The following is a 24,757-nucleotide window of genomic DNA, read 5'->3' as shown; positions in this document are numbered from 1 at the left end:
GAGTTCTGGAGGTGAATGTCAGGAACAATTGCTTTCAGCTCTCCGGTTTTAATTTAATTCTCAAGTTTTTCTTCTTCTTCTTTCGACATGACCAAAAAACCTCACCCCAGTTGAGTTGCCAAAGCCCCAATCTTAACCAAAGTTGTTTTGCTCAACTTTTCACATGACAAACACTTCCACAAACTTGCTGAGAGTGTGTTGTGGCCGGGCTGGTGCTCACACTACTGACACGGAGAAATAACTTCCTCCCAGGTGTTGCCAATTGGTCTTAATGAGGTGATGTCAGCTGGGAGCCGAGCTGAGGGAAAGGAAATCTCAAAAATAGTGAAGACAGATTGGGTTTAGGGACACTGATTGACACCCACAACACTGGAATAAAAATAATGAGCGAGAAAGGAGCTTCTGAAAAAAACAAACAAAAAACAACTCACTTTATAATTAGATGCTGATGATGAGGAGTTGACTTTGTGTCGTCTTTATGAGATTGCCAAAGATTGACTGCACATCATGAAACACAAAAATCCAGGGTACAACTGAGTTACTGTAACTGATTTGTATTGCTTTAATGTTTTTTTTTCTCCTTAGGAACAGGTAAGCCATGGCAATATAATGTAAATGATAAGCGCAAACAAACCTGAGACCCTTTTGCACATCCATAGTAGCACATTCATACAACAAGTCCCATCTGTACATCAGGGTCACAGAAATCACCTCTTTTTCACTAAAACTCGGTAACTCTTTGCTCAAAGCCAACAGGTGCAGCGTGCGACCACTTTACTTAATGTTGCATTTTCTCCCCGGTGACAAAACAACGGTGTAAAGCTAAGAAGAGCTTGTGTCGAATCATTTCTGATGCCGCTATAACTCCCTGCACCTCTTTGCTTTCAACAAAGCGTTACCACACATGCCTCCATTTGTTAACACTGACAACTGTGATAATGTGATAATGCAGCAATAAAACAGAGGATTTTAAGAACATGTCAGAAAAGAATAAATAATAAGAATAAATAAAATCGATGAAAAACAAACAAACAAACAAACAAAAGTGACTTTCGAGGTGGCCAGAGAAGACACCTTTGGCAGTCTGAGATTTTTGCTCGACAAAGCTGAAGCCGTGGAGCTTTAGCGTAATGGTGAGACAAGTCTGCTTTATTTGCCTTGAACACTGACACCCATATGAAATTTATGTCACTCCTCTTTTGGTATTGTGACTATAAGTGCTTTGTTTACACTCTTCCAGCTGGGGCACAGCACTGGAGCTGCAGGTTATGGAGATGGACGCAGCGTTGGAGCGCACGGCGAGCCGTTTTAGCCGAGAGCGCCACCGGCTTTACGAGCTATAACCGCTCTTACTAGCAAAAACTCCAGCTGATTATATCTGCCGTGACGTTTTACGAGTAGAAATTCTGATTCCAGATGTCTACGTGCAGTTTTTTTTTTTTTTTTTTTTTTTTTACCAGTTGTATCACAGGGTCTACACCCTGGGCAACATGTCCACAGTGTACCATTGACTTACATGCAATCTAATTTTCTTTAACTTGCAATTCAGTTTTTGACAAGCAAAAAGCCAAATATTCTACTTGTAAAATGCAACTGTGGAGTTATCTTTGATTGGATTTTTAATACCGACAGCTGCCTTGATTTGTAGTACGTGCTCTACCAGGTGTAAAAGTTATAAGTCAAATTCCTCTACTGGTAAAAAATTTAGCTGCAAGATCTTTAATTTAAATGCTGACTAGTAAAAACTAACTTGGAAATAAGAGAAAATGAGATTCCATGCAAGTCATTGGGAACATATGATTAGTCAAAATGACATTATGGATACAGTACGCCCCCCTCGCATGATGACGAGTCAAAACTGATGTATGGATGTAGACCCAGTAATGTGGCTAGTAAAAACTACATTGGAGATGTCCTGAATTATAATTTCTACCAGTAAAAATGTCATTGCAGATGTATTCCAAGTGGGAGTTTTAACTTGTAAAAACAGGTTTATGACTTGCAAACCTGGTGGCATTTCACAATAAGAGCATCATTAGGACACTGGTAAAACAGTACAAAAACAATAAAAGTCATCCACAGCTGAATTTACATGTGTATTGTGCTGGGGCCCTTGTGTTCCACATCTGACCTAACAAAAAAAAAAAAAAAAAAAAAAAACACCTCTTGTGTCCTCACCTAACTTAGACTCACACAAGTTGCTTGAGCTGAAAGAGGTGTGCGGTTTAAACGATAAACCAAGTGTGAAGCACAACGACGGTAACGGTAAATGAGTAGCTGTTGTCTCGCTCAGTATGAATGTTTCCTCTGAACATAAAAAGCAACATGCAGCTTAGTCGGCATAGTGTTTGAATCTTTGGCAAATCATAATAGTAACTGTTATGGGTGCATACGGCTGTTTTCATATTGCATTTGAGGCCAGCTTCCGAACCTTTTGTGTGTGTTCGGTTGACTTACAGAACTATCGACAACCATGAATACGTTTCTAAGAGAGATATTTTTTTTTTTCTTTTTGCCTTGTTGAAACCTGCTCGGATGCATCTGTCCATGCATTTTGTCCTGTACAAACTCGCGGCGTCTGTCTCACTCATGCCCTACCTCTTCCTCAGAGAACGCAAAATGATAAACATGACGAGCCAAAACAAACATATACATGTACAAAGTAATGTACACCATATATTCAAACACATTTCAAAATCGTCAGACTTTGAAATCATTAGCCAAAATAAGTATATATTTTTTTTCAACCCATTAGGTAATCTTCTTTATCTAGACTGTACAATATATGTATATATGAGTAATCATGAGGGACCAAAGCAACAAAAATAAATACTTTTTCGCTATGTCACCTTTCAAAGTAGTATATCTATGTACATTTATATCAATTTCAATTTCCTTAGCTTATTGTGAATGGTTGAGCATGTGTTCAACAAGCAGGCATTTGCGCACAGTGTGGAAACTCCTTTTTTTCTCTTGTGTTTTCATTTGCCCTAAAGGTATCTAAATGTAAATTTGACGACATGGTGAATTCACTGTGGAACCAAAAACAAAGACTAGACTGTCCTTGATACAGTGAAAGGTAACCCTGGCTCAAATGGACAACAAAAACAGTAAAAATATTGCATCTCACCACCATGTGACTACTTCAACAATGGGTTGTCTACTTCTTTTTAGGACTCTGAGAAGAGTACAAAAAAATGTTGTCTATTTTCATGCAGTCTTTGACAAGTCATACAACCTCGGTGTACTTGTCTAAAGGTTTTAAGTCATTTTAGCACACAGCATAGGATGTTTCTCGGTGATGTTGAATGTAGCTATGAGGGACGGGTGCATTTTGGGACTACAACATGCAGAACAGTGCATAGGTCCAGGTCATGGGGCCAGTCCCTGGCGGTTTCCAGTGTGTTTCAGTGGCAGCGTCTATGAACAGATCCACTACTGCAAGCAGTTGGTGATGGGCAAGTCTATGTGATGCTGAGAGGGAGGAGTCCAAGCCTGACTGAATGGCGCCATCTTGTGGACAGGAAGTCCCTCTCTCGCTCTCTCTCTCTCTCTCTCTCTCTCTCTGTCTGCCATGACAAAAGCATAAATCAGAAGCCCTCAGATTGCCGGCCACCGCAGGCAAGAGTAATCCACCTTTGCTCCAGAAACAGTTAGTGAGTTTTGGGAGTGAGCGATCAGGCTTGGTGATGAAAGTGTGGCTGCACCGACTGCAGTGCGGTGACCTTAGTGTGGCGTCTGATGAGTCTGGTCTGCTATGCGGAGTTTAGATCAGTCGTTGTTTCACTGCAGAGCCCTTTCCAACACACAACAGGCCCGAAAATGACCACTCTTAAGGGTTTCACAAATGACTTTTGTGGAAGGTAGAAGAACCAAGCTTAAAGATCAAGCTAACATGCATAAGGTCTTCAGACACTGTTTTGCTAAAAGCCATCAAGGCTAACGTTTTTTTTTTTTTTTTCCTGAAGACACAAATTCAAGAAGAAACCGTATTTTTCTTTTCTTTTTTTTTGTTCAACACTTCATCTTTTGAAAAGAGAAAAAATAATGGCTTAACAGACTACCTTTTGCTTGAACTTGTTTTGCAACTACCTTTGGTAAATCAATCCAAAAAAGAAAAAAAAAAAAAAAAAAACAACAACCCTGAAACATACAGTTTATGAGTCCTTACTTGTTCCCCCACTGAACTTAGCTTAATTCCTTTTGTACAGGTCACCCTGCGAATACTTTTCTCCCTTCAACAGCCTCCAAGTTTGTCACGTTCACAGCTCCACAACACACATCCTCTGGCGCCACTCTGGATCAACACCAAACCTTTCAAACAGAGACTTCTTCGAAAAAGACCAAAGTCAAGACAAACCAGCAATGCAGAGTGAAAAAAGAGAGGGGGAAACAGAAACAAACTACAACCGACAGGAAACAGAAAACGAAAAGAAAGGACATCATCGAGTCCCGGCGAAAAAGACACCGATGAAGAGAGGGAAGATATCAAAATGGCCACTGCCATTTTTTAGACGTCGGGGGTTTCATCGCTTCATCATTTTGGAGATGAAGCTGACGATGGCTGAGGCGGGCTGGTCTGGGTCCAGCTCTGCAAACAGGTGGCTGACATTGTCTGTTGTGCTTCCTTGTTTCCTTGCAACAAATCCAAAAAGCCTGGGGGGATTAAAAGAAACAGCCTGGGTATTAAAAGAGTTGGGATTTTGCTGACATGCTAGCATCATAATATGTCAGTAAACCACTATTATGTTTAAACATGTAAACATGTGGCCTGGCACTTAATGTCAGTATGTGGATTTGGATTTATGCATTATCTTTCTGGTGTATATTGCCTTTTTGAAGGAATTTCCATCTTATGCAGTTCATATTTTTAAACTTACTTGACTGAGCCACCTCCTTCTTTGCCCCATCTATGCAGAGAAAAGACAAGAAATGGATTTTAATCAAGCAATCTGCGATTAATGTCATGTTCAGGCTTTTGCGTAAGAAATTTGCCCCTGAATTCAGACTTACTTTCTGTCCTGGGGATCGATATCACAGTAGGTTACTGTGTTGATGGGATAATGCCGCCTGAAGAAAATCCTGTGGGATGAGAAATGAAGGTGACACACGTTATGTACAGCATAGGTTATGTGTGCATATACAGTGTATGCAGATTGTTGTGTGTGTGTGAGAGAGAGTTTGCATGTCTATGGTGTTCAAGGTCCAGAGAAATAGAAGACAGTGCCTTCAACACCGATCTGGAATGATTTATAAATCGTATATAAAATGTGCTCATGTATCTGTGTGTTAGTGGTTGCTGACAGTTTGATAATGATCTAAACGGGAACATCTGCATGCCTGAAGCCCTGAAATACATCTACTGGCTCAAACTGTTCACCGAGGTTGACAAGACCCTTAAGAAATCTGAGGTTCTACTCTGACTCCAGCGGTCTCCTACATGCAAGGAAGAAAGTGTATAAAGTGTGTTATCCCCGGGATAATTATGAAAACCGATTCTTACAGCTGTCAGGGCATTTCCATTTTTAACAATTTGATGTGGAGTACTTTTTATATTTATTAAATGAAACAAATTGAAACTGCAGTCAATTTTAACCCAACCAAACCATGACTTTGTTGAGATTCGTAGATGTTTACAGTTATTTTTTGTACTGGCAATGAATTCCGTGTAATCTTCTGATAGTGAGCATAACAGCTTGCACTTCTCACTTTTATCCCCTTGGGGAATCTGTTCACCGCAAACTGCATTCCACTGTAACAGAACTGGCTAACGTCTTCATTTGTAAATAAGGTTACATAATAAACTAGGACATAAAAACCTTCCTTAGCATCTTGGCAAGCCTGGTGCACCACTGTTGAGTGTTTGACTATTGAGTTATTGATCCTGGGGTTTGGCTGTTTGTCAAGGCAGGAGTTTACACATTCAGATATCACTGAGGTTGTGCTTATCCAAATGGCTGAATCTTCTGTTGTATAAGGCATGAATGTGAGATGACGAGAAACTATTGTTACAGACGAGCACAGAGGACTGATAGAGAGCTTTGTCACACCCAGAGGGAGTAACTGAACTGAAAATGCTCAATTTATATTAGATATTTGTGTGAAACTTTGTTATAATTAGTGTTTAATTAGTGTTAAGTTATGTGTCAAAATGTGTTGTGTGAGATCACAGTGACCTCCCTGACCACCAAAATCTAATCAGTTCATCCTTGAGTCCAAGTGGATGTTTTTGCCAAATTTGAAGGAATTCCCTCAAGGCATTCCTGAGATATTGCGTTCATGACTTTGGGAAGGACGTGACCTTGAGCTTTGACCTTGACCTTTGTCCTCCAAAATCAGTTCTTCCTTGAGTTCTAACAAATTTGGATATTTGTACAGATATACAGAAATCTAGACAGACAACTTGAACACATGAAGCGAGCAGCCACGCCTGTCATTTGTCTAATCCGTGTGTCCTCGCTGCGAGCTGAGGAAAACTCCTGCAGAAATATTAAACTTTTGCCAGTCTCGCATGTTGTTAGCATGTGGGGACTCACTTCCTCTGGCTGTCCGTGAGGGTAATGCCCTGTGTGGACACTTTGAAGTGGACGGTGGTTGCATCAGGCAGAGGGTTGGTCGACAACGTCTGGCTGATGGCCTTGACGATGGCCTGCGGCCCCGTCAGAGACTCCATGTCGACAGAGTTGATGTACAGAACGTTGCATGCTGGAGGGAGATCAGATTGAGCCACTGTTAATATAAAGCAGCTACTGGATGAGAGGTGATGTGCATGCAGTTCAACATATGGTAACAGTCACAAGTGAACACTGATGACACAGTCGTGACATTCGTGCACTCATGCACATTCATGCACTGTTGCTAGTGTACACAACATAATGCATTTTAAGGGTTTAACTAATGAGTAAATTGCTCTCAATATGCATACACTTCAAATTTGTTTTCCTAAAGACTGCAGACCACTTAGAGCGGTTTTCCTTTAAGACAAATTATAAATGGCTTTAAGCTGCAAGTGGAAAAAGGAATATGGCAGCAAAATGTTGAAAAACAACAACAAAAACAATTTTTTGAAGCATTGTTTGAGTTAGAGTAGGCGAGAGTCAGGGCATTTGCATTCTCAGACAAGATGCAGCAAAACAGTGCAGGCCAGTATTTACCATGGGCTTCCTCTGGGGCCTTCTGAGCTACTGCTGCAATGTAAGGGTGACAATATCAGTAAATAAACTGGCAACACATTTAATGAAGTACCAGAAACTACCACATGAAACAGTCTAGTTACTTTTGCTATTGATCTTACAGATTTAATTGCAGTGAAGTTTTGCTGTGATTTTAGCCAGGGGAAATTACAATGAATATTGTACTTCCACTAGAAGACAGTGGAGTTTTAAGGTAAATTTCAGGATTCGACTGTGTTGCATTCAAGAAAAGAACTTGATTTCAGTGGGACTGACATAGGATTAATGCATGAGGGGGAACCTTTACAACGACAACTCCTGCAGCTGAGAGTTTGGATTAACTCATGATCACTTTGGCAAGTGTCCAGAGACACCTGACAGTTTCAGCCACTAGAGGGCACCAGAAAAAAAAATCCTGTTTTTTTTTTTTTTTTTTTTTTTTTTTGTAAGAATAAAACAGTTATGGCTTGGTCTTGCAATAAGTAACAATAACATTTCCCCAAATACTTTTGAAGCTAAAACAAATTATGGTTGGGGTAGTAGGCCTGACTGAATGGCTGGCCATATTTTTCACCTTCTGCCTTCTGTGTATGTTCACAAAAAAGACAGAATGACAGAAATAAAAAAGGACAAATGCAGTGGCTGCATTTGCACCAAAAGTATATTTTAAAAAGTATAACTAGCCAGAGAAAATGCAGTCTTAGCTGGTGTGCCTGCAATTTCTACTTTTTTTGCAGAGAAAAAAAGACAAAGGAAGGAAAATGAGGAAGGAGAAGGTGGCAATGGTAGTTGCAATTGGACCTCACATATTAATGTGGTGGAAAATTTTAAATTCCAACAGAGAATGATCTGGTGAGGCTGAAGGGATTTTGAGGACATTACTGATGACTTGTCAAAGTAAGAAAGAGGAGGTTCAAATGAAGGTAAGATAAGGCTTTATTTCTAATGAGGTTTGAATGTATAATTTAAGGCTTGGGTGATGTTTTGTTGGATTTTGTGGCAGCAGAGTGTGGTCCAGCGGTCTTAATCTGGGCTTGTGATCAGGTTAGTGATCCACTGTAAGACTAAACTAGGTACATTTGTTTGATTTTCACCGTGCTGTGAAACTTCACAGGTTTGACGGACATAACATTACAAAGTTTATCATCCGTCTCCCTCCACTGAACAGCAGTGAGGATCCCTTCAAACTGCAGCACACAACTTTCCAGCTGTGGGATTTGTCTCCCTCTTGTGGCTGTGAAATAACACTGCTTGAAAAGGGTATGGCAAAAAACCTCTGCATCTTCATGTGAAACCAAAAACAGGAGAAAAAGGACCTCTGAGAGTGTGGTTGATGTAAAAGGTGTTACTAAATCAGCTGTGAACCAGCATGGGAGTTTTACCAGTGGGTGACGAGCTTAATCATCATCCTGTGAACTTGCTTGGCATTAGATTGGATGTAAAAAAAAATGTATATAGGCTGAATTTATATGTAAAATTTATGTCCTGTAGTTTTTGTTGTTGTTGTTCTCACCTGCTCCTTGTTTCAGAAGTTCAACAACCGGATCAGTGGGCGTGGCCAATTCCAGGGCTTCCTCATTTGGGTCTGAGGGGGGTAGAATAGAATAGAATAGGATAGAATAGTCAAGTGATCATATTCAATCAACTGACACAGAGACAAAAAAAGCAGATTTTTAAAAAAGATCACTTGCCTATTTGATGCATCTTGACAGAATGTATAACCCTTACCCAAAAAGTAAAAACAACCCAGACACTGAATATCTAGGCTACCAATTTTTAAAGAATATTATAATAAGAAGAGCACTGCACTGTGGAAATAAACCTATGCCGCACAGATTACAAACAAGAAACGAGAATTTCAATTGCAGCATCAAAGCTGTTCCTCATAAAAATAACATTCACTTAAGAATCTTAAAGGCCTTGAAACCCAATTAATAATTAATAATAATAATTGATACAAATCGCAGAAAACAGAGGCTGTGACTGCAAAGAGCTCAGAGAGGAGGGACACTGACCTTTGGTGGGGATCATCAGTTTACAGGGCAGAGCCAGAGGAGTCATGGAGTGTTGGTACACCAGTGCAGACAGACAGCCTGCACACACACACACACACACACACACACACATCCAGGTGTTATTTGGTTGATTTACAGCTGACTAAAGCTGATTTACAAAGCGTAAAGGTTGAGGCAGAGCAAACCAAGCGCTGTAAACTCACCAAAGTAGGGTTCGTTGGGGCAGCCCTTCAGGCGAACACCTTTGGGACTCGTCTCAATCAGGAAGTGCCTCACTAGCTCGTTAGTGATGTCACCAACTAGTGACAGGGAGGAAGGAATCAAGGAAGCAAATGTTATGTCATTAACATTATGTCACACTAATAGCACCACTGCTACTACTACTAATGACTAATAACAATGATGAAAACAATCATCATCAACATCATTTTAATCATCCTAACAAGGTCATAGCAGTGACAATGACAGTAACAATCCATGATATCTTTTATATTTATGCCTGCAAATGTCTGGTGAGAGGAGTTGTTATTTATTTATTTTTTTTTCCCAGAAATGAGATCCTGTGATAAATCTACGTTTGATAAAGACTTGCTTTCCGACCTTTCTTGTTTTGTTGGACGGTGGGCGGAGGGCAGGCCACCTTCATGGCCAGACCGTACGCCCCGCGGAAGGAGTGGCTGTCCCTTATGACGAAGGCCCCGGGCTCCCTGTCCTTCAACAGGTTGATGGCTGAGAGAAGGAGGAAGAGGAGGAATGGAGTGAGCAGGACGAGATCCGGAGGACGAGGAGAGGAAGAAAAAGACATGGGAGGAGAGACAGAGACATTGCAACAGGGTGAAAAAAAATGAGTGGAGGAAGGAGAAAGCAGAGGCGAACACGACGAGATGTGACGTTGAGCGATGAGGGGAAGAGCAAAATGGAAAAGAGGAGAAAATGGGATAAACATAATGGCAAAGAAGATCAAGAGAAAAGACAGCGGGGGAATGCAGAATCAGGTGATGAATGGCTTTGCTCTTGTTATTTTACACTCAAACTTTGAGATCAATAAATTCATAAGGAGGGGTCCGCCGCCTGCTCACCTTGCTCTCTGGAGATGTCTGGCTTGTACCAGTACTTGGACGTGTCCTGGACAAACTTGACATTCATCTTAATGTCTGGATAGCCATCTGTACGTATGGAGGAAAGGAACAAGGAATATGATTACTGCAGAGGACACATACCCTGAGCTTCTGACACACAGGGAAATGTTTAGGGTAGGGTTAGGACAAAATACTGACAATATTAACTGACAAATCGGACAGTTAGAAATGGATGAAATAACAGACTTAATGTTGCCATCACTATCATTTTGGCCTTCTGTTGAAAAGGTAAAAAAAATACATTTCATCAAGGTTAACCACTGCACTTTTATACCATGTATATCATCGATTTCTGTACTTAAAGGTGAAGAATAATCTGTTCTACTGGCAGCCAACAGCTGGCTTGCTAGATTCATGTATAAAAAGAATCACAACTATTATTTCCGATTTGCTTACTATTTAATAATAGTTAAAGGTGCACTATACACTATTCTATAGGACCAGTTATGCTCAACTACCAAGAAATGTGGAATAAGCATGAAATTTGATGCTTGGTAAATTGAATGCTCAACAGTGCTCAGTCATAGTCTGCATATTATCAACAGAATATCAAAAATAGGCCTATCTGCACATAAATGAATGCTTGTTTTGCAGTCAAGAAAGAGGGAATAATTGTTGTTGGAAAATTTTTCAGCTGAGGACATGTCACTTGACCCATTTTTTGTCTCTGATTAGTTGAAACATTGTCTCTAAAGTTTGCTCTCCAATCAAGCTTGGCTAAATTTCCAGCTGGCAAACGCTGCCCTGAATGTGCCCATGTCTCTCTTTCGTCTCTCTGCCTCTCACCATATATGGTGAACTTGGACAGGTCTTGGGCCGTCATGTTTGGGGTGCTGCCACCGCTGGCTGGGGTTGGCGTCGTGTTCTTGTTGTCCATCGTGCCGTTGGGTCTCTCTGGGTCAGCGCCGGGCACATGTCTCTTCTCTGGCAGCTGGGGGGAGACGGGGAAGGCGGGCGTGGACGACAGCTGGGCGCTTCCCTGGCGAGACGGGGGCCCTGGGTCATCGGGTGTGCTGTGCCCGCTTGCCATTGGGCGGCGCCCCATCAGAGGGCTGGGAGGTATGGCAGCGCCCGCCGTTTTGGGGTTTCGGCCGATCAAAGGGCTCGATGGGACGCCATCCCTGTTGCTATTGACCGGGGGCGGATGTCTGGCCAGTGCGGGGCTGGTCTGACTGGCTAGGCGGCGCTGGAGGGCGGGGCTCGGCGGCGTGTTGGTGGCCACTGTGCGGTGGAGGGTGTTGGGGCTGCCGGGGACCGTGTGGACGCCCATGATGTTGACCTGGGAGCCTTCGGGGGAGGAGGGTCGGTGGGGGTAGGTGAAAGCAGGGCTGTGCTGGGCGCCGTCTGACGAACCAATCCTCCTCCTGCAGACAGACAAAACAGTGTTGCATGACACAGCTGCAGCTGAATGAGGAGCTGCAGACCTCTGTTTTAAATGTTTTTAAAATATATTAAATTCATTTCACCAACACTTAAAATAATAATTGGATGAACATGCAGTAAGAGGAAGCAGGTTATACCACAACATCTTAGTGATGTGCAGAGGTGCAATGTAGGTACATTTACTAAAACACTGTATAACTAAGTATAATTCTGAGGTACTTGTACTCTACTTCAGTATTATGCTACACTAACTTTATTAGAAAGCTTCAGTTAGTAGTTACTTTGATTTAGATTAACACAAATTATAAGTCAACTAATACATAATTGACTTCATACATAAGTGATGAGCATATTCATGCATCAATTAAAACAGTCCAGTAGCACAATATATACGATTCTGAAATGGGCCATTCAGCAAAATAAGTACTTCCATTTCTTTTACTTTAAGTATATTTTGATGCTAATACTTGTGCACTTTTACTTAGGCTAAGTAAAATTTTAAATGCAGGACTTTTACTTGTAACGAAGTATTTTTACACTGTGGCATTGCAATTATTTACTTCAGTCAAAGATCTGAATCCACTGCTGGTCATGTATAATTGATAGTTTCAATGAGAAAAGTAAACCATAGTTACCAATAGGGGAGCATTTAGTGTCAGTAATGACAGACTTGGTTATGGAAGGTCTAACATGGACATATTTTGATGAACTGACAATGGCTTGTTGACCGAAACAGCTGACCAGTTTCTTTTTCTCCATGTTTGATTTTTGTACTTTTTGTCACAACAACATTTTAATGAGTAATTCTTTTTTTCGTAATTTTAGCATCTTTTGACCTCTTGTGCAAGTTCTTCTATGGTTTAATGTATTTGTGAGCTTTGAATACACACACTTGAGATATTTTGCACATATTTTCTCTCACTCATCTGATGCTGTAGGCACCAAGCTCTACTACCTGCACAAAAAACAACAACATTTTCCTCAGTTCAGGACCACTCACCCATCAGGGCTGTGGATGGGGCTGCTGGAGGAGAGAGGAGCGTTGATTGGCTGTGCTCTTGAGTCACCAAAGCCACGGGTATCTGAAGGAAACAAGGACCAGGACCAGATTGGATGCAATCATTGTCGTGTAGGACACAAAGACAGATTTGGAAAGACAGGGGTACAAAGTCAGTGAGGTCATTTCCAAATGAACAAAAAACCTTCTGTGACAGACGCTGTTCAAATGGGATGTGGGATTCAGATTTGAAAGGGAATACATTTGATTGCAGTGAAACACAAAAAGCTAATATCCTTAAACAGGGAAAAAGGTGTCCGTGTCAGGGCCCAAAACTGCAACCGTGGCGGGGCGGAGGGGTTTTGGGGTGAGCGCATATTTGACATACAAATGCCCTTACCTTGCTCTCCATCACTAGAGTCAGAGTCTGACAGCAGAAAAAGGCAGAGAAGCGAGAGAAGAAACAGAAAAAGGTAGAAGAGGAGAGACAGGATGTGTGGAAGAGGAGAAGACAGGGAAGACACACTTGAGCGCAAAGCAAGAACTGGAGGGGTATGAAGGCTTACAACAGGACTACATCGAATTTGAAGCACTAATGCGGAAAGCGTCACGAGTAAATACAGTTTTGAGCATGAGGAGCGGAGGGCGTCAAACCCGCAACCAGCACTGTGTTAATTCATCACCCACTGATCTAAAAAGAGCCAGGAGGGAGGGTTCTGCTCCAAGGAATAAACCATCTTGATAATAACATAGAAATAAGGTGGGCTTCTATATGGCTTCTCTAGGAACATGTATGGTGATTGAACAACCTGACAGCTGATGGTGAGTTTACCTTACACTGCTAAAGCATTAGGGATAATAACAAACTCCACTATGGGAAAATGAATGGGAGATTGACTTCCCGAACCCAATGTTTCAGCTGGGTACCATTAAATAGTGCATGACCATGTATTTGATGTAAGTCTGTGTGTATAAACTGACCTGCGCCACCCGGCTGATTTGGCTTCAGACCAGCTGCAGAGAGAGGAGTCTTGGACAAGCCTGAAGGAGAGCGAGCTACAGAGAGAGAGAGGGAGAGAGAGAGAGGGAGAGAGAGGACAGGGAGGTAAAAAATAATGCCATCAGCCAACCTGAAATCACAACGCAGACACTTAATGATGGCAGTGAAATGAGGATTTTACATACTGCACAAACCATGCATGGGTCTGGAATAACAATGCAAAGCACAGACATCAACACGATACTGTATGAAATACTGCTGTAACCAGAGATAATGAATCAAAGAAGAAAAATAAAGATAATACATCAGCATTTAATTATTAGATCAACATTTGAAAACGTATTCATTGCATATTCAGGCGTTAAAAAAAACAAACAAACATAAAAAGGTAAAGGGCCAAGCTCAGATGGCTGAGACATCACAAATATTTAACACGAGAATGATGTTTAATATTAAAGGTTTGGCAGTACTGATTATTAATTTGTAACTTAAGCTCCAAGGAGTAAAGGTGAATAAAATAGTCTTTTTTTTTTTCTAGAATTTACTGCTGGATCAAGTCTGATTCTTCCAATATCTTTATTATAATTAAATTCAATTTTTTTTCCTTGTTTTTTTCCATAAACACTGAAACTGAAGCTGCAGATTATCTAGGCCTGTGGTCAAAAAAAAAAAAAAAAAAAAAAAAAAATCTGTGTTCACAGGAATCACGCCACAAATCAAACAATGCTTGTGTCCAGGGGTTAGATTAGATTTTAGATTACGGGTTGATGAGTCAGTAACACTGGATTAAAGCTGACTGATGGATCCTAAACGTTGCCATGCGCGGTGGATTGGTGGATGGGACACACAACAGTAATCCAACAACTGAGGAGTTTTTTTCCAAAGTGAAATCCCCACCATTTGACAAACTGGCATCTACTCTGACCTGTTCAGTGACTCTTCTATAGCCAGCTTAATAATTATATAATCTGTATTTTCTTTTTTCACGTTCATGATTTACAAGATGAATACACTTTTTACAGACTAGAATCTCTCTATTTTATAGATAAATGGACTTAAACAAATGATCCCCACCCAAACTGGAAATAAACTCCTCAGTTCTATGCATCCTCCACTTACCAACAAATCCAAATCACTAGCATGACAGTGAATCAGGCTAAAGCCTTGGCAACAGGTGACAGATGTTTAATGAAGGTTTGCCGCAGAGCCAAGTCTTACTGCAACAGCTACAAGTTCAGCAAATAGTCCATATTTCTGTATTTGATTATGTAAAAGTAACTGTAGCGAGTGAGTGAAACTGCAAAGATGGCATGTACAGTAGCTGAATTTGGAAGAATCGGTAAAAATATCATCTTTCCTTGATTAAAATGTAGTGATGTAACTGCATTACATTCCGAAATGCTCACATTTCACATCTAACACCCATGTAGCTACATTTACATCTGCTTTATTGTTATTATTATTATTTTTATTTTAGTATAGCATTCTACTTGCTATTCTTTCCTTCCCCTGTTTTTAAGGAAAAACACACTAGGATGTGACAACCTTCTTACTCTTGTTATTCAAAAGCATCATTTGCATACACCTGGTCTGGCTTTGTCTTTGCTGCCATGTCATGTAAAACAATATTCTCCAAGTGTCTTGTTCCTGGAAATCCACGCTTTGAAAATATTCAAAGAAGTTTTCCAATTGAGCGAGACTCTTTTAATGTCAGCTGCCTCTTTGGTTGGACAATGTCCCCAGGCCCTGATGATCTAAGTCTTGACTTGTGTGTTGAGTTTGCCACTGACAAAATGTTTCAGTATAGGAGTTTCAAAACTTTTACATGCACAGAACCCCATATACTGTAGATATAGATGCATGTTAGCCTACAGACCAACATTTGAAATGCCGTCCTGTACTGTCCTTATACAGCAGCTGACGCTTTATGATCACATTAAATATTTCTTGTGCTGCTGCAAAAATAACTCCCTGAGGGCCGCTAGAAACCTCTGTTTTACAACTCCCTGCCAATGATTAAGACCTTTAAGAGCGCAGAGACAAAAGCAACATGTACACAGGCAAGCAGGGAGAGCAGTACATTCACTGCCAGTGACAGGAATCAAACTCCATAAATTATATGATGACACAATTAAATTTATGATGCATTTTAGGACATATCTCACAGGCTGATGTAGTACAGATGGTCATAACCTGGCAGGGAGGCTATGAAACCTGATGAAAATATTTAGCATTTAACATTAGGAGCCATAGATCATTGTTTTGTATGTTCATGCCTGCAGCAAGGGAGTGAAAAGAGGGCATCAAAGAGGCTTTTTTTTGTTTTGGGGGTCACAAGCTGGAAATGTGTAATGTAGGACAGGCTTGTGTTTCAACCTCACCCCTAAACACTGTGATGTTACAGAATGGATGACAAGGAGAAAGGACCCACCCTATGCAAATACTACTTAACGTCTGCACCATAAAATACCCTTTGCCTCCTCAGGTGAAATATCTTGACACCCCGTGCAGCAGTGTGACGCAGGACTCTTTGGTTCACCAACACAAGGCAGCGATGCATCAAACCACCCCTGTCCTGCTCCTCCTGTGTGTGTCTGGGACTTTTGGCAAGTACGTTTTTGTGCAGACTCTGGTTTCCTGGCACAGAGCTCAGGAGTACTGTCGGGTGAATTACACTGACCTGGCTCCAATCGAGACTACGCATGACTTAAAGCGACTTCGCCCGCTTGTCAACGGCTCAATGCCTTACACATGGATAGGGCTGTACAGAGACCCTGCAGACCATGAGGTGTGGAGGTGGTCTGGAGGAGGAAAAGTGTCCAACTTTTTCTGGGCGCTGGGGCAGCCCGACAACAGAGCCGAGGAAGACTACGGCGTCATAAAGAGCTTAGCATGGCATGATTCACACCCAAGCTATGAAGACCCTTTCTTCTGCTACAGGGCGATCGTGGTGAGGGAGAAGAGGAGTTGGGAAGATGCTCTGAGATACTGCAAGAGGTACCACCATGATCTGGCCAGTCTGGCGTCGGAGACAGAGATGCTGCTGGTCCAGAAAGAGATGGGCAAAGCTCTCACGACAAAACGGGTCTGGACTGGTTTGCGCTTTCTTGCTGGTCAATGGCTCTGGGTGGATGGGGAGCCGTTGGAGTACCAGGCCTGGAGGCAACAGGGGACGCCTCAGTGTCCTGAAGTCAAGCTCAAATGTGGGGCTTTGCAGGTAACGGGTGTGTCAACGAATAATGGCCCACAAGGAACACAGGAGGCTATGGCTCATTTGCCTGATAGTGATGAGGAGACCCCTGGGGTTCCAGATGCAGAGCCAGGAGTGTGGGAGGCTCGTGACTGTGAGGAGCAACTCCATTTTATTTGCTACTGAGATTATTTCAGTAGCAAATAAAATTTGAGACAGTTAGCTTTGTCAAAGTCTTCTGAGAGAGAATAGGCATTTGCTTTCTAATCAGCGTTTCATTTACTTGCAGGTACTGGTTTTGCTTGGTGTTTACATCGTTTGTAAGTTTTTTTTTTCACCTGAATTGTATTTTTATCACACCTACATGTGTTTCTTTACTTTGTGTGTCTTAGGATTGTGTTTTAGCACTTTCTCTCTGTGATCAAACACTGTACAATTAAACTAGGATGACAAAAACTGCATGTTTAATATTTTGTTTTTCTTGTATCATTTGAATTTATTTCATTGTGTGGTCTTAAAATCAAAGAATGCTTCTGTGGTTATTATCAAAAACAAAATAAAATTCATTAAGATTATGCAGGCTCCTTAAACCCACTGCTTTATTTCTGCCTTTTCATTACCTTAGTGCCTAAAGAAAAACAAAAAGAAAAACATTTTGGATTGTAATGCAGGTCACAATGCAGTACAGTGCCAATCTACTGTGTTCAGAGGTTTGAGAACACCCTCCGTCTGCAGTCAGGGTGAACTTACACATGTTGAAGTAAGGGGTCTGTGGCGAGATGGGGAAGGCGGGGGTCTGGGGGTAATTCTCACCACCGCTGCCAAACGTGGGACTAACAGCAGGCCCGTCCACATCATCATTCTCAAACGCTTCCCGGTAGCTGTGCATGGGACCCTGTGAGGTGAGGGGAGCACGCAGCCACACCAACAGAGACATACATACACAAATGTGGAGAAACATGAGAAAACACACAGGGAAAGAGCAAGGAGAAGTCACGCCCACAAACACAACATGAGAACAAACAAAAATGCAACATTAAATCAGCCGTTCCCCTGTCAGCGTAAGATTTTACACACAAAAACGCTGACATACATAAAACAGCCTATAAAACAAACACACAGCACTGAAACAAGTTACTCCCAGCCCACGTCTATTTGCATAATAAACTACAGGAGAAATGAGCTGTGGTAGACAAGACTTTTATGTAAAAACACACCCATCTTATCAGCCTAAATCACAAAGTGGGGCTGCAATAGAGAAGAGCATCCCATCTCTGCTAATTGAGACCCTGTAGATTTGGCCCATTTCCCCTGATGAAATTCTGATGCCAGGTATGGGCACTGCTCTGTTTACAGAAAGTGATGAGTTCAAAACTTTAGAGTGAAATACAGACTCTTTTAAAAACATTTTTTCCCTCTTTGATGAACAGACTCATTGGTGCCATTAAAAGGCAAAACTAAGTAATGAAATTGGCTTGTGATTGTTTGTTTCATGTTGCAGATTTTTACATAATGTTGCATGTGTTTTTTCCTAACACGCCTTGCTTATGGCGCTTGTGGAAGGGAAATTAGCTCTTGACTTGACTTAATGTGACACCCTAAGTGATTTTATATGTGCTTGATGCACATCAATACCAAACAAGCTTGCAGGGCACATGCTCTGGACCTGAAATCACAAGCTTAAATCAAAATGGCATACCTACCCTCAAGCCCATAATACTATAAACTGCATGGGGCTTAATTTTCATGTCATCAGATCAAATGCTGTACCTCTCTGGGCCGTCCTCCTGGGTTGAGGGCCAGGGTGTTGGTGAAGTCCGGTGAATGTACTGCCGACCTGTTACGGGCTGACGCGTCTTCGTTGCTGCTCTGGTAGTGGCCCTCACTGGTGGTCCGGCGCCGGGGCGTCTCCTGACTCACTTCTGGGGTCATTCCCCTGGAGCGCATCCCTGAAACACCCCATAACAATCTTTGTATGGAAATCCCAACAGAGAATTGCATTTTGGTAAAACTGTAAAAAAGCAATTTGCAGACTGTGCTTAAAATAACCGAGGAACGTGTAAACTAGTTGTTTTTGGAGTAGGAAGTTAGAAAAAGGTTCAAAGCACTGTCAGAGATAGAAAAGCAGCCATGTAGGGCTTCAAGCCTCAAAGAAGAAAATGAAGAATCTGAGATGGAAAAAAGGTTCAAAAGGTTAACAAAACCTTTCAGTGGAGCTCTGCACTGATGCAGTGACACATTTGTTTAAAAAGTCTATCCCAGCGCACATCAGGTGGAACACAGGGAAACACCCAGGAATATCCACTGCCGGTCTATCGCAGAGCACGGACAGACAAACACACTCACACTCATATTTACACCTACAAGATATTTAGAGTGTCCAATTCACCTGACCTGCATGCCATTGGTCTGTGGGAGGGAACCAGCGCTCCTGGCGGAAATCCATGCAGACACAGGGAGAACATGCAAACTCCTCAGGAATCAAAGCCAGGACCTTCTTGTTATGAGGCAACAATGCTAACCACTGAGCCACCGTGCCGCCCTCTTTATTCATGGCAGCATGTCAAATTAAAACAGCTTTTTTCCTCATCTCAGCTTCTTGATGTCCTCGTTGGACACTTGATGCCATGACTGTCTGGTGTGCAGACAGTTTGTGAGCTTACGCACCCAAAGTAATCGTTATTGCCTTAGTCAAGAGAATCAGCAGTACAGATGGAGAGAGAGAGAGAGAGAGAGAGAGAGAGAGAGAGAGAGAGAGAGAGAGAGAGAGACAAAGAGGTGAGGTGTGAGGAAGCCAGACTGCGGGGGAGCAGAAGAAAAGGAGAGAGAGGAGGATAGTCATGAAGATTCAATAAAAAAGTAAAGAAACAGTGGGAAGATGGTTGATAAGCAAAGAAAGAAAGAAAGAAAGAAAGAAGGAAAGAAAGAAAGAGAGAAAGAAAAAAGAAATGAAGAAATAAATTAAAAGCGAGGGACAGTGGACAAACCAGAAAAGGAATGGGAGCGATGGCGGTCAGATTGTTGCGGGATAATGCTTGCACTGATGCCCCGAATACGAGCGTTGTACTCTGTTCCCGGGGCGGGTCAGGGTGGTAGATGGAGGGCAGGAGTTGGAGGAGGAGGAAGGTGAGAGGTGCAGAGGAAGAAGCAATGGTGGGAAAGGTAGTCCATACAGCAGAGTGAAGAATTGACAGGAAGGGAAACAGAAAAGAAGAAAACAAGCAGAAACAAGTCAAATAAAAATGAAAGGAAACTTGCCAGATGAGATGCAAAACATCCTCCATAGATAATAACCATTCTATGAAATATGACCTTTGGTGGACTTTCAAACTACACTGAAGCATTACAAAATAAAAAAGCTGAAATTTCTAGTATACCTGCAGTTCATCATTTTTCACACATTACAGGTTGCAATACACGTTTGAAGTCAACTGTACATATTGATCAATGATCATTACAACACTGGTTCACAACAAAGTGCAGAAAAGTGATGTGGCCCAATATGCATGAAAATATAATCCAGAAACACTCTTTAACAGAGATGGCACATTAGAAAACAAATTCATCAAAATGAATCACATGCAGTTTTAAATTCAAATACAGTCTCGTTAGGCTTGAGTTTGTCAGAGGAACTGGTAAATGATATCATTTTATATTTCAAATTAGTGTAAAGATTTTTTTACCAAAGTGCATGACAGAAAATGTTTGTCATAACAGAAAAATGATGGGACATCTAACAGCCCTAACCAACAAAATGAAATTACAAATGTCTTCCACTGGGTGGCGCCTGGTAGCTTAATTTTCAGTGGATTTCATAATGAGGAGGACATGAATGCAGACAATGCATGGAAGCTGGAGCCTCTAAAAGCATGGCTATTCTTATTCTCATCTCATCTCCACTCTCGCCACCTAACTCTGCCTTATTTTAGTTGCACAACTAATCGCATGATCACCCCATGATGATTCTATAACACACACTGCTGAAAAGCATATTGCTCTCATGCTATGTCTGACATTTGAGATTGCAAAAGGCTACTGACTGGACTAATGCTCCTAGTTCAGCACTTTGAGTAAGCATGGACTCCTGTTGTAACCAAAATTTACCTTATGAGCTGTAGCTGCCCTGCTTGACTGTTGAAAATTTTTAACCCATAACATAACACTATTTCTGACCTTATGCATGAGTACCTTAGCACTATGTTTGACCTTACACTCAGTGTGCAATATATTAGGAACTCCTAATATTATTCCTAATATTACAAACTCTTTCCTACTGTTGAGGTGCACCATATTGTGTACAATTCATGTCTCATGAGTCAACAGCACTCTGACTAATATTTCCATCTCCTCTTCTTGACGGAACTGTCAGTGGAATCTATGAGGGATCACAGTTTTACATGGATTCATCTGTTCAGCTTATTTCATGGAAAGAGCAGGGTGCCCTGATGCCTTGTCCACTCAGAATTAAATCTGAAACATACTGACCTGATCTCAGACATAGATCAGAAATATGAATGTACTTGCCGACAGATTGAAGACAATGTAACTTTGTTGGAATATGATAGATGATGCAAGAAGTCTCAAACAGTACAGAAACACTGAAAGTTTCTCTTTCAGTACAATGACTATCCGTCTTACCAGCAATGCGGTGAGCCACTAAGCCTTCCAGGTTTAGGTTTTCTTCCTCTGCATCCTGCTCTTTTGGCACTGGGGAAGATGATGTATCCTTAGCCTGGGGGGATAGCGTAGGGAGAGGGGAAGAGGAGGCACTGTAGCCTGGGAAAGGAGATGAGCCCTGCAAGTCCGGGGAGTGAGATACTGCCCCACCTTGATATGAGTTCAGAGGCTTCAGCGGCGCCTGCTGGTTGAAATTAGAGGAGGGATCAGTGAAGTAGTGAGGGGCGGCTTGGCCAGAGGCTGGTCGTGTTTGGAGATAGGGTTCAGGAGTGTGTGTTGGGGTGGTGCTGGTGGTGTTATGGGGTTGGTGGTTGGCATTGGCCCTCTGGGGGGAATACAACATTGGGGACTCCACAACAGGGCTCTGAGCAGGCGATGTTGAGACTCTCCCAGCTGACCGGAGTGGCTGATTGTAGGCATTGGCATTGTTGGCCAACCCAGAGTTGCTGAAGCCATGGATGGCAGAGTCCGCTTGATAGGAAGGCCTGGCCAAAGTCTGGGAGAAGGGCACCTGGGATGAATTGATACTGTTCTCCCCAGTAGGAGCGCTGTGGGACTTGGACATATGGGAGTGAATTGGGTCAAGGTCAAGCATGAGCATGTTGAGAGCCTCGATGGACTGCTCAATGTCCCGCTGTGAGGCCGTGGTGGGGAAGTGGGGTAGGCTGTGGGTAGACTGGAGAGGAGGACCGAAGGGATCATCTGGGAGACTATACTGATGCCAGGCATTAAGACCTCTTTGAACCGCCTCCCGGCTACTGGTGCTCCTCTCAGGTGCCCTAGGCATTAATTTAGGGTTGGTCTCAGGACTGCTGGCTGGTTGGTTCCCAAAGGACTGCGAGCGGTACATCCCTCCTCCATTCTGGTAGTTGTTGTATCCCCCTTGCGGTGAAGCAGAGTCCATTGTTCGCTCTTGCATTGCCGTGGGGGTTCGTACGCCATGCACAGGCATCTCGTTCAACTTTTGTCCTAGGACACCTCTCTCAAGGTAGGGCCTGTCACTCTGTCTGACGGGTGTCTCTGATTGATAATAGAGCTCTGCCGGTGTAGCCTGACCCTCTAGAGATGAGAGAGTACCCAAGCTGTCTACACTGTTGCCCTCTTGGCTATTGGGCAGCTCGTCGTCAAGAATATCTGTCTCACGTTCTTCTGTCGAAGGGGCGCCAATGAGTCGGGTGTGGCCCCCGTTAACATGTACCTGTGCTGGGACTAGATGGCGGACGCCTCCTCCTGGGCTGGTGGATGTGGCCAGGTAGGCTTGCCGCTGGTGGATAGGAGCCTCAAGGCCACTAAGAAGCTGGTCGAGCTCTCTCTTCTCCTGTGGGCTAAGTGGTGGGTGGCCTGTCGTCTGGTGGCTGTGGTTCACACCGCCCTGCAGTGACTGGCTGTGCTCATCGGTACGGTCAGTTTTGATGGATGCAGTCGAGTTCCCAGAGTCACTGCTCACAGACAAAGTGTGATCGACAGCTGGGAGGGAGGCGTGGCCTGTGACAGGGAGGGTCTGTTCAGAGGTTTGTAGAGGGTGGTTAGGGTGCTGCAGTGGGTGCTCAGCGTTGGTCAAGGGGTTTTCATGGACTGGGAGGCCATTGATGGTGACCACTCCCTCCAGGGAGTCTTTCTTGCGGACCCGGGCATACAGGCTTCCATCAAGTGGACCTTGAGTGTGAACAACATCTGAAATAAGAACAGTGGAGAAAACAACTCATTAAAACCCCCTCTATGGTTTTATTCAGTAACAAGCACAGGAAGAATTGAAACATGAATACAGTTAAAATCACACACAATACCAACACAGAGCTGTTATTTTCAATTACTTTTGAATTACTTTTGGTCTATTATGGAAGAAAGGCCTTGTTTCTGTGTGTGCTACACTTCATTATGTGTTCTATCCTAATATCCTACATGAACTGCATGCATTGCATATTCAGTGAAGAAATCATAATATTCAAAAGTGCTACCATCATAACTCTCAAAGCTGCAGCAAGCAATTTCTGATCACTAGGGGGAGCTGAGAGCTTAAACTCTGTTTGCAAAAAAACAGTCAAGCCTGCCTCTGGACGCATGTTGGGTAGCTTGTATAAAACAAAGGTTAAGGTGAAAAAATTTGCTTTTGGGATGGAAATGAGGAATACATTTCACTCGCATAAGGGTCACAAGGATCATCCACGGGATCCCTGACATTATTTTGTCTCGAACCAATTTCAAACACAATTTGAAAATGTGGTGAAACTGCAGACATTCAGCAACAAGGCAAGATGTTCTGAATGAACTTTTTCTGTCATCACAGAAAAACTTGCACAACTAATCTGAAATTTGGGCACATTTATCTGCAGAATGTGACGTTTCAGATATTCTTTGAATGATGTGACGAGGGGTGTGGTGGAGGGCAGGGAAAGAGGTTATTTGGGCTGATATGAATTTAGAAAACCAGGAAATAAAAATAAGGTGGTTATAAATTGTATGGTAGAAAAAGACAGAATGTGATCACTCTCACATTGCAAGGGGTAATTTTACTATAAAAAAATGCATTTAATATTGCTTTATGTAGTAAGTAGTATTAGTAAGTATGTATTATTACTAATTTAAATCATCCTATACATAATCACATGACATGACAACTCTGTTTTACTGAGATTCATTAGCTCAAAAGATAAATCCACACACATGCTCATGACAAGACCACTCACACCTAAAACACAGTGACCCCCACCCACACAAATCTGACCCTGTGATTCACTATGTAGCCCGGTCACCAGCAACACAGCCCCCTCCAGGCTCTATTTATAGCCTACTTGCAGGGCTGCAAGCCCCTATCACGTTGCGTCAGTGCAGACCCACATGGGCTGACGTGAATTAGGGCGGGACCTGACCAACACATTGAAACAGCTGGTCTCTCTGAGCCAAAGGGAAGAGTACGGCCACTTTGCCAACCAAGAGCTGGAACGAGTTGTCTTCCTCAAGCTGATTGCTGGCTGCTGACTCACGCTGGCTATGTCAGACTGATTGCACACATGTTAAAAAAGTTAGCCTGGCAACTGAGTATTGTATGTAACTTCAATAATATATGCATTGTCTACATATAATTACCTGTGTGTGAAGTTTGCGACAAATGTAAGGGCGAGACACATGAAGGAACTAAATGTGAGCTATGACAACTTCCAAAATAGTCTGTAAACATATTTTG

The 24,757-nt window shown here is 42.4% G+C and overlaps 1 protein-coding gene across 3 annotated transcripts in view; it reads right to left on the bottom strand.

Annotated features, from left to right (window-relative positions):
- Nucleotides 1-538: 538 nt before the first annotated feature.
- Nucleotides 539-24,757, bottom strand: part of tns1a (tensin 1a) — a 75,294-nt gene continuing 51,075 nt past the window's right edge. The window contains exons 16-31 of one of the 3 annotated variants that reach the window (XM_030070840.1): nucleotides 21,535-23,247; nucleotides 18,667-18,845; nucleotides 17,647-17,791; nucleotides 13,688-13,762; nucleotides 12,710-12,791; nucleotides 11,113-11,690; nucleotides 10,267-10,353; nucleotides 9,788-9,916; nucleotides 9,391-9,486; nucleotides 9,188-9,265; nucleotides 8,686-8,757; nucleotides 7,155-7,187; nucleotides 6,537-6,705; nucleotides 5,014-5,082; nucleotides 4,881-4,910; nucleotides 539-4,656 (exon numbers count right to left, since the gene is read on the bottom strand). In XM_030070840.1, the coding sequence (XP_029926700.1) occupies nucleotides 4,527-4,656; nucleotides 4,881-4,910; nucleotides 5,014-5,082; nucleotides 6,537-6,705; nucleotides 7,155-7,187; nucleotides 8,686-8,757; nucleotides 9,188-9,265; nucleotides 9,391-9,486; nucleotides 9,788-9,916; nucleotides 10,267-10,353; nucleotides 11,113-11,690; nucleotides 12,710-12,791; nucleotides 13,688-13,762; nucleotides 17,647-17,791; nucleotides 18,667-18,845; nucleotides 21,535-23,247 (3,665 nt within the window). In that variant the 3' untranslated portion in view covers nucleotides 539-4,526. The remainder of the gene's footprint in view (nucleotides 4,657-4,880; nucleotides 4,911-5,013; nucleotides 5,083-6,536; nucleotides 6,706-7,154; nucleotides 7,188-8,685; nucleotides 8,758-9,187; nucleotides 9,266-9,390; nucleotides 9,487-9,787; nucleotides 9,917-10,266; nucleotides 10,354-11,112; nucleotides 11,691-12,709; nucleotides 12,792-13,687; nucleotides 13,763-17,646; nucleotides 17,792-18,666; nucleotides 18,846-21,534; nucleotides 23,248-24,757) is intronic. The other 2 variants (XM_030070824.1, XM_030070832.1) reach the window with 2 other exon arrangements.

The sequence above is a fragment of the Myripristis murdjan genome, chromosome 2 (genome assembly GCF_902150065.1).
Source record: "Myripristis murdjan chromosome 2, fMyrMur1.1, whole genome shotgun sequence".
NCBI lineage: Eukaryota > Metazoa > Chordata > Actinopteri > Holocentriformes > Holocentridae > Myripristis > Myripristis murdjan.
This window is presented reverse-complemented; position numbering and strand designations above follow the sequence as displayed.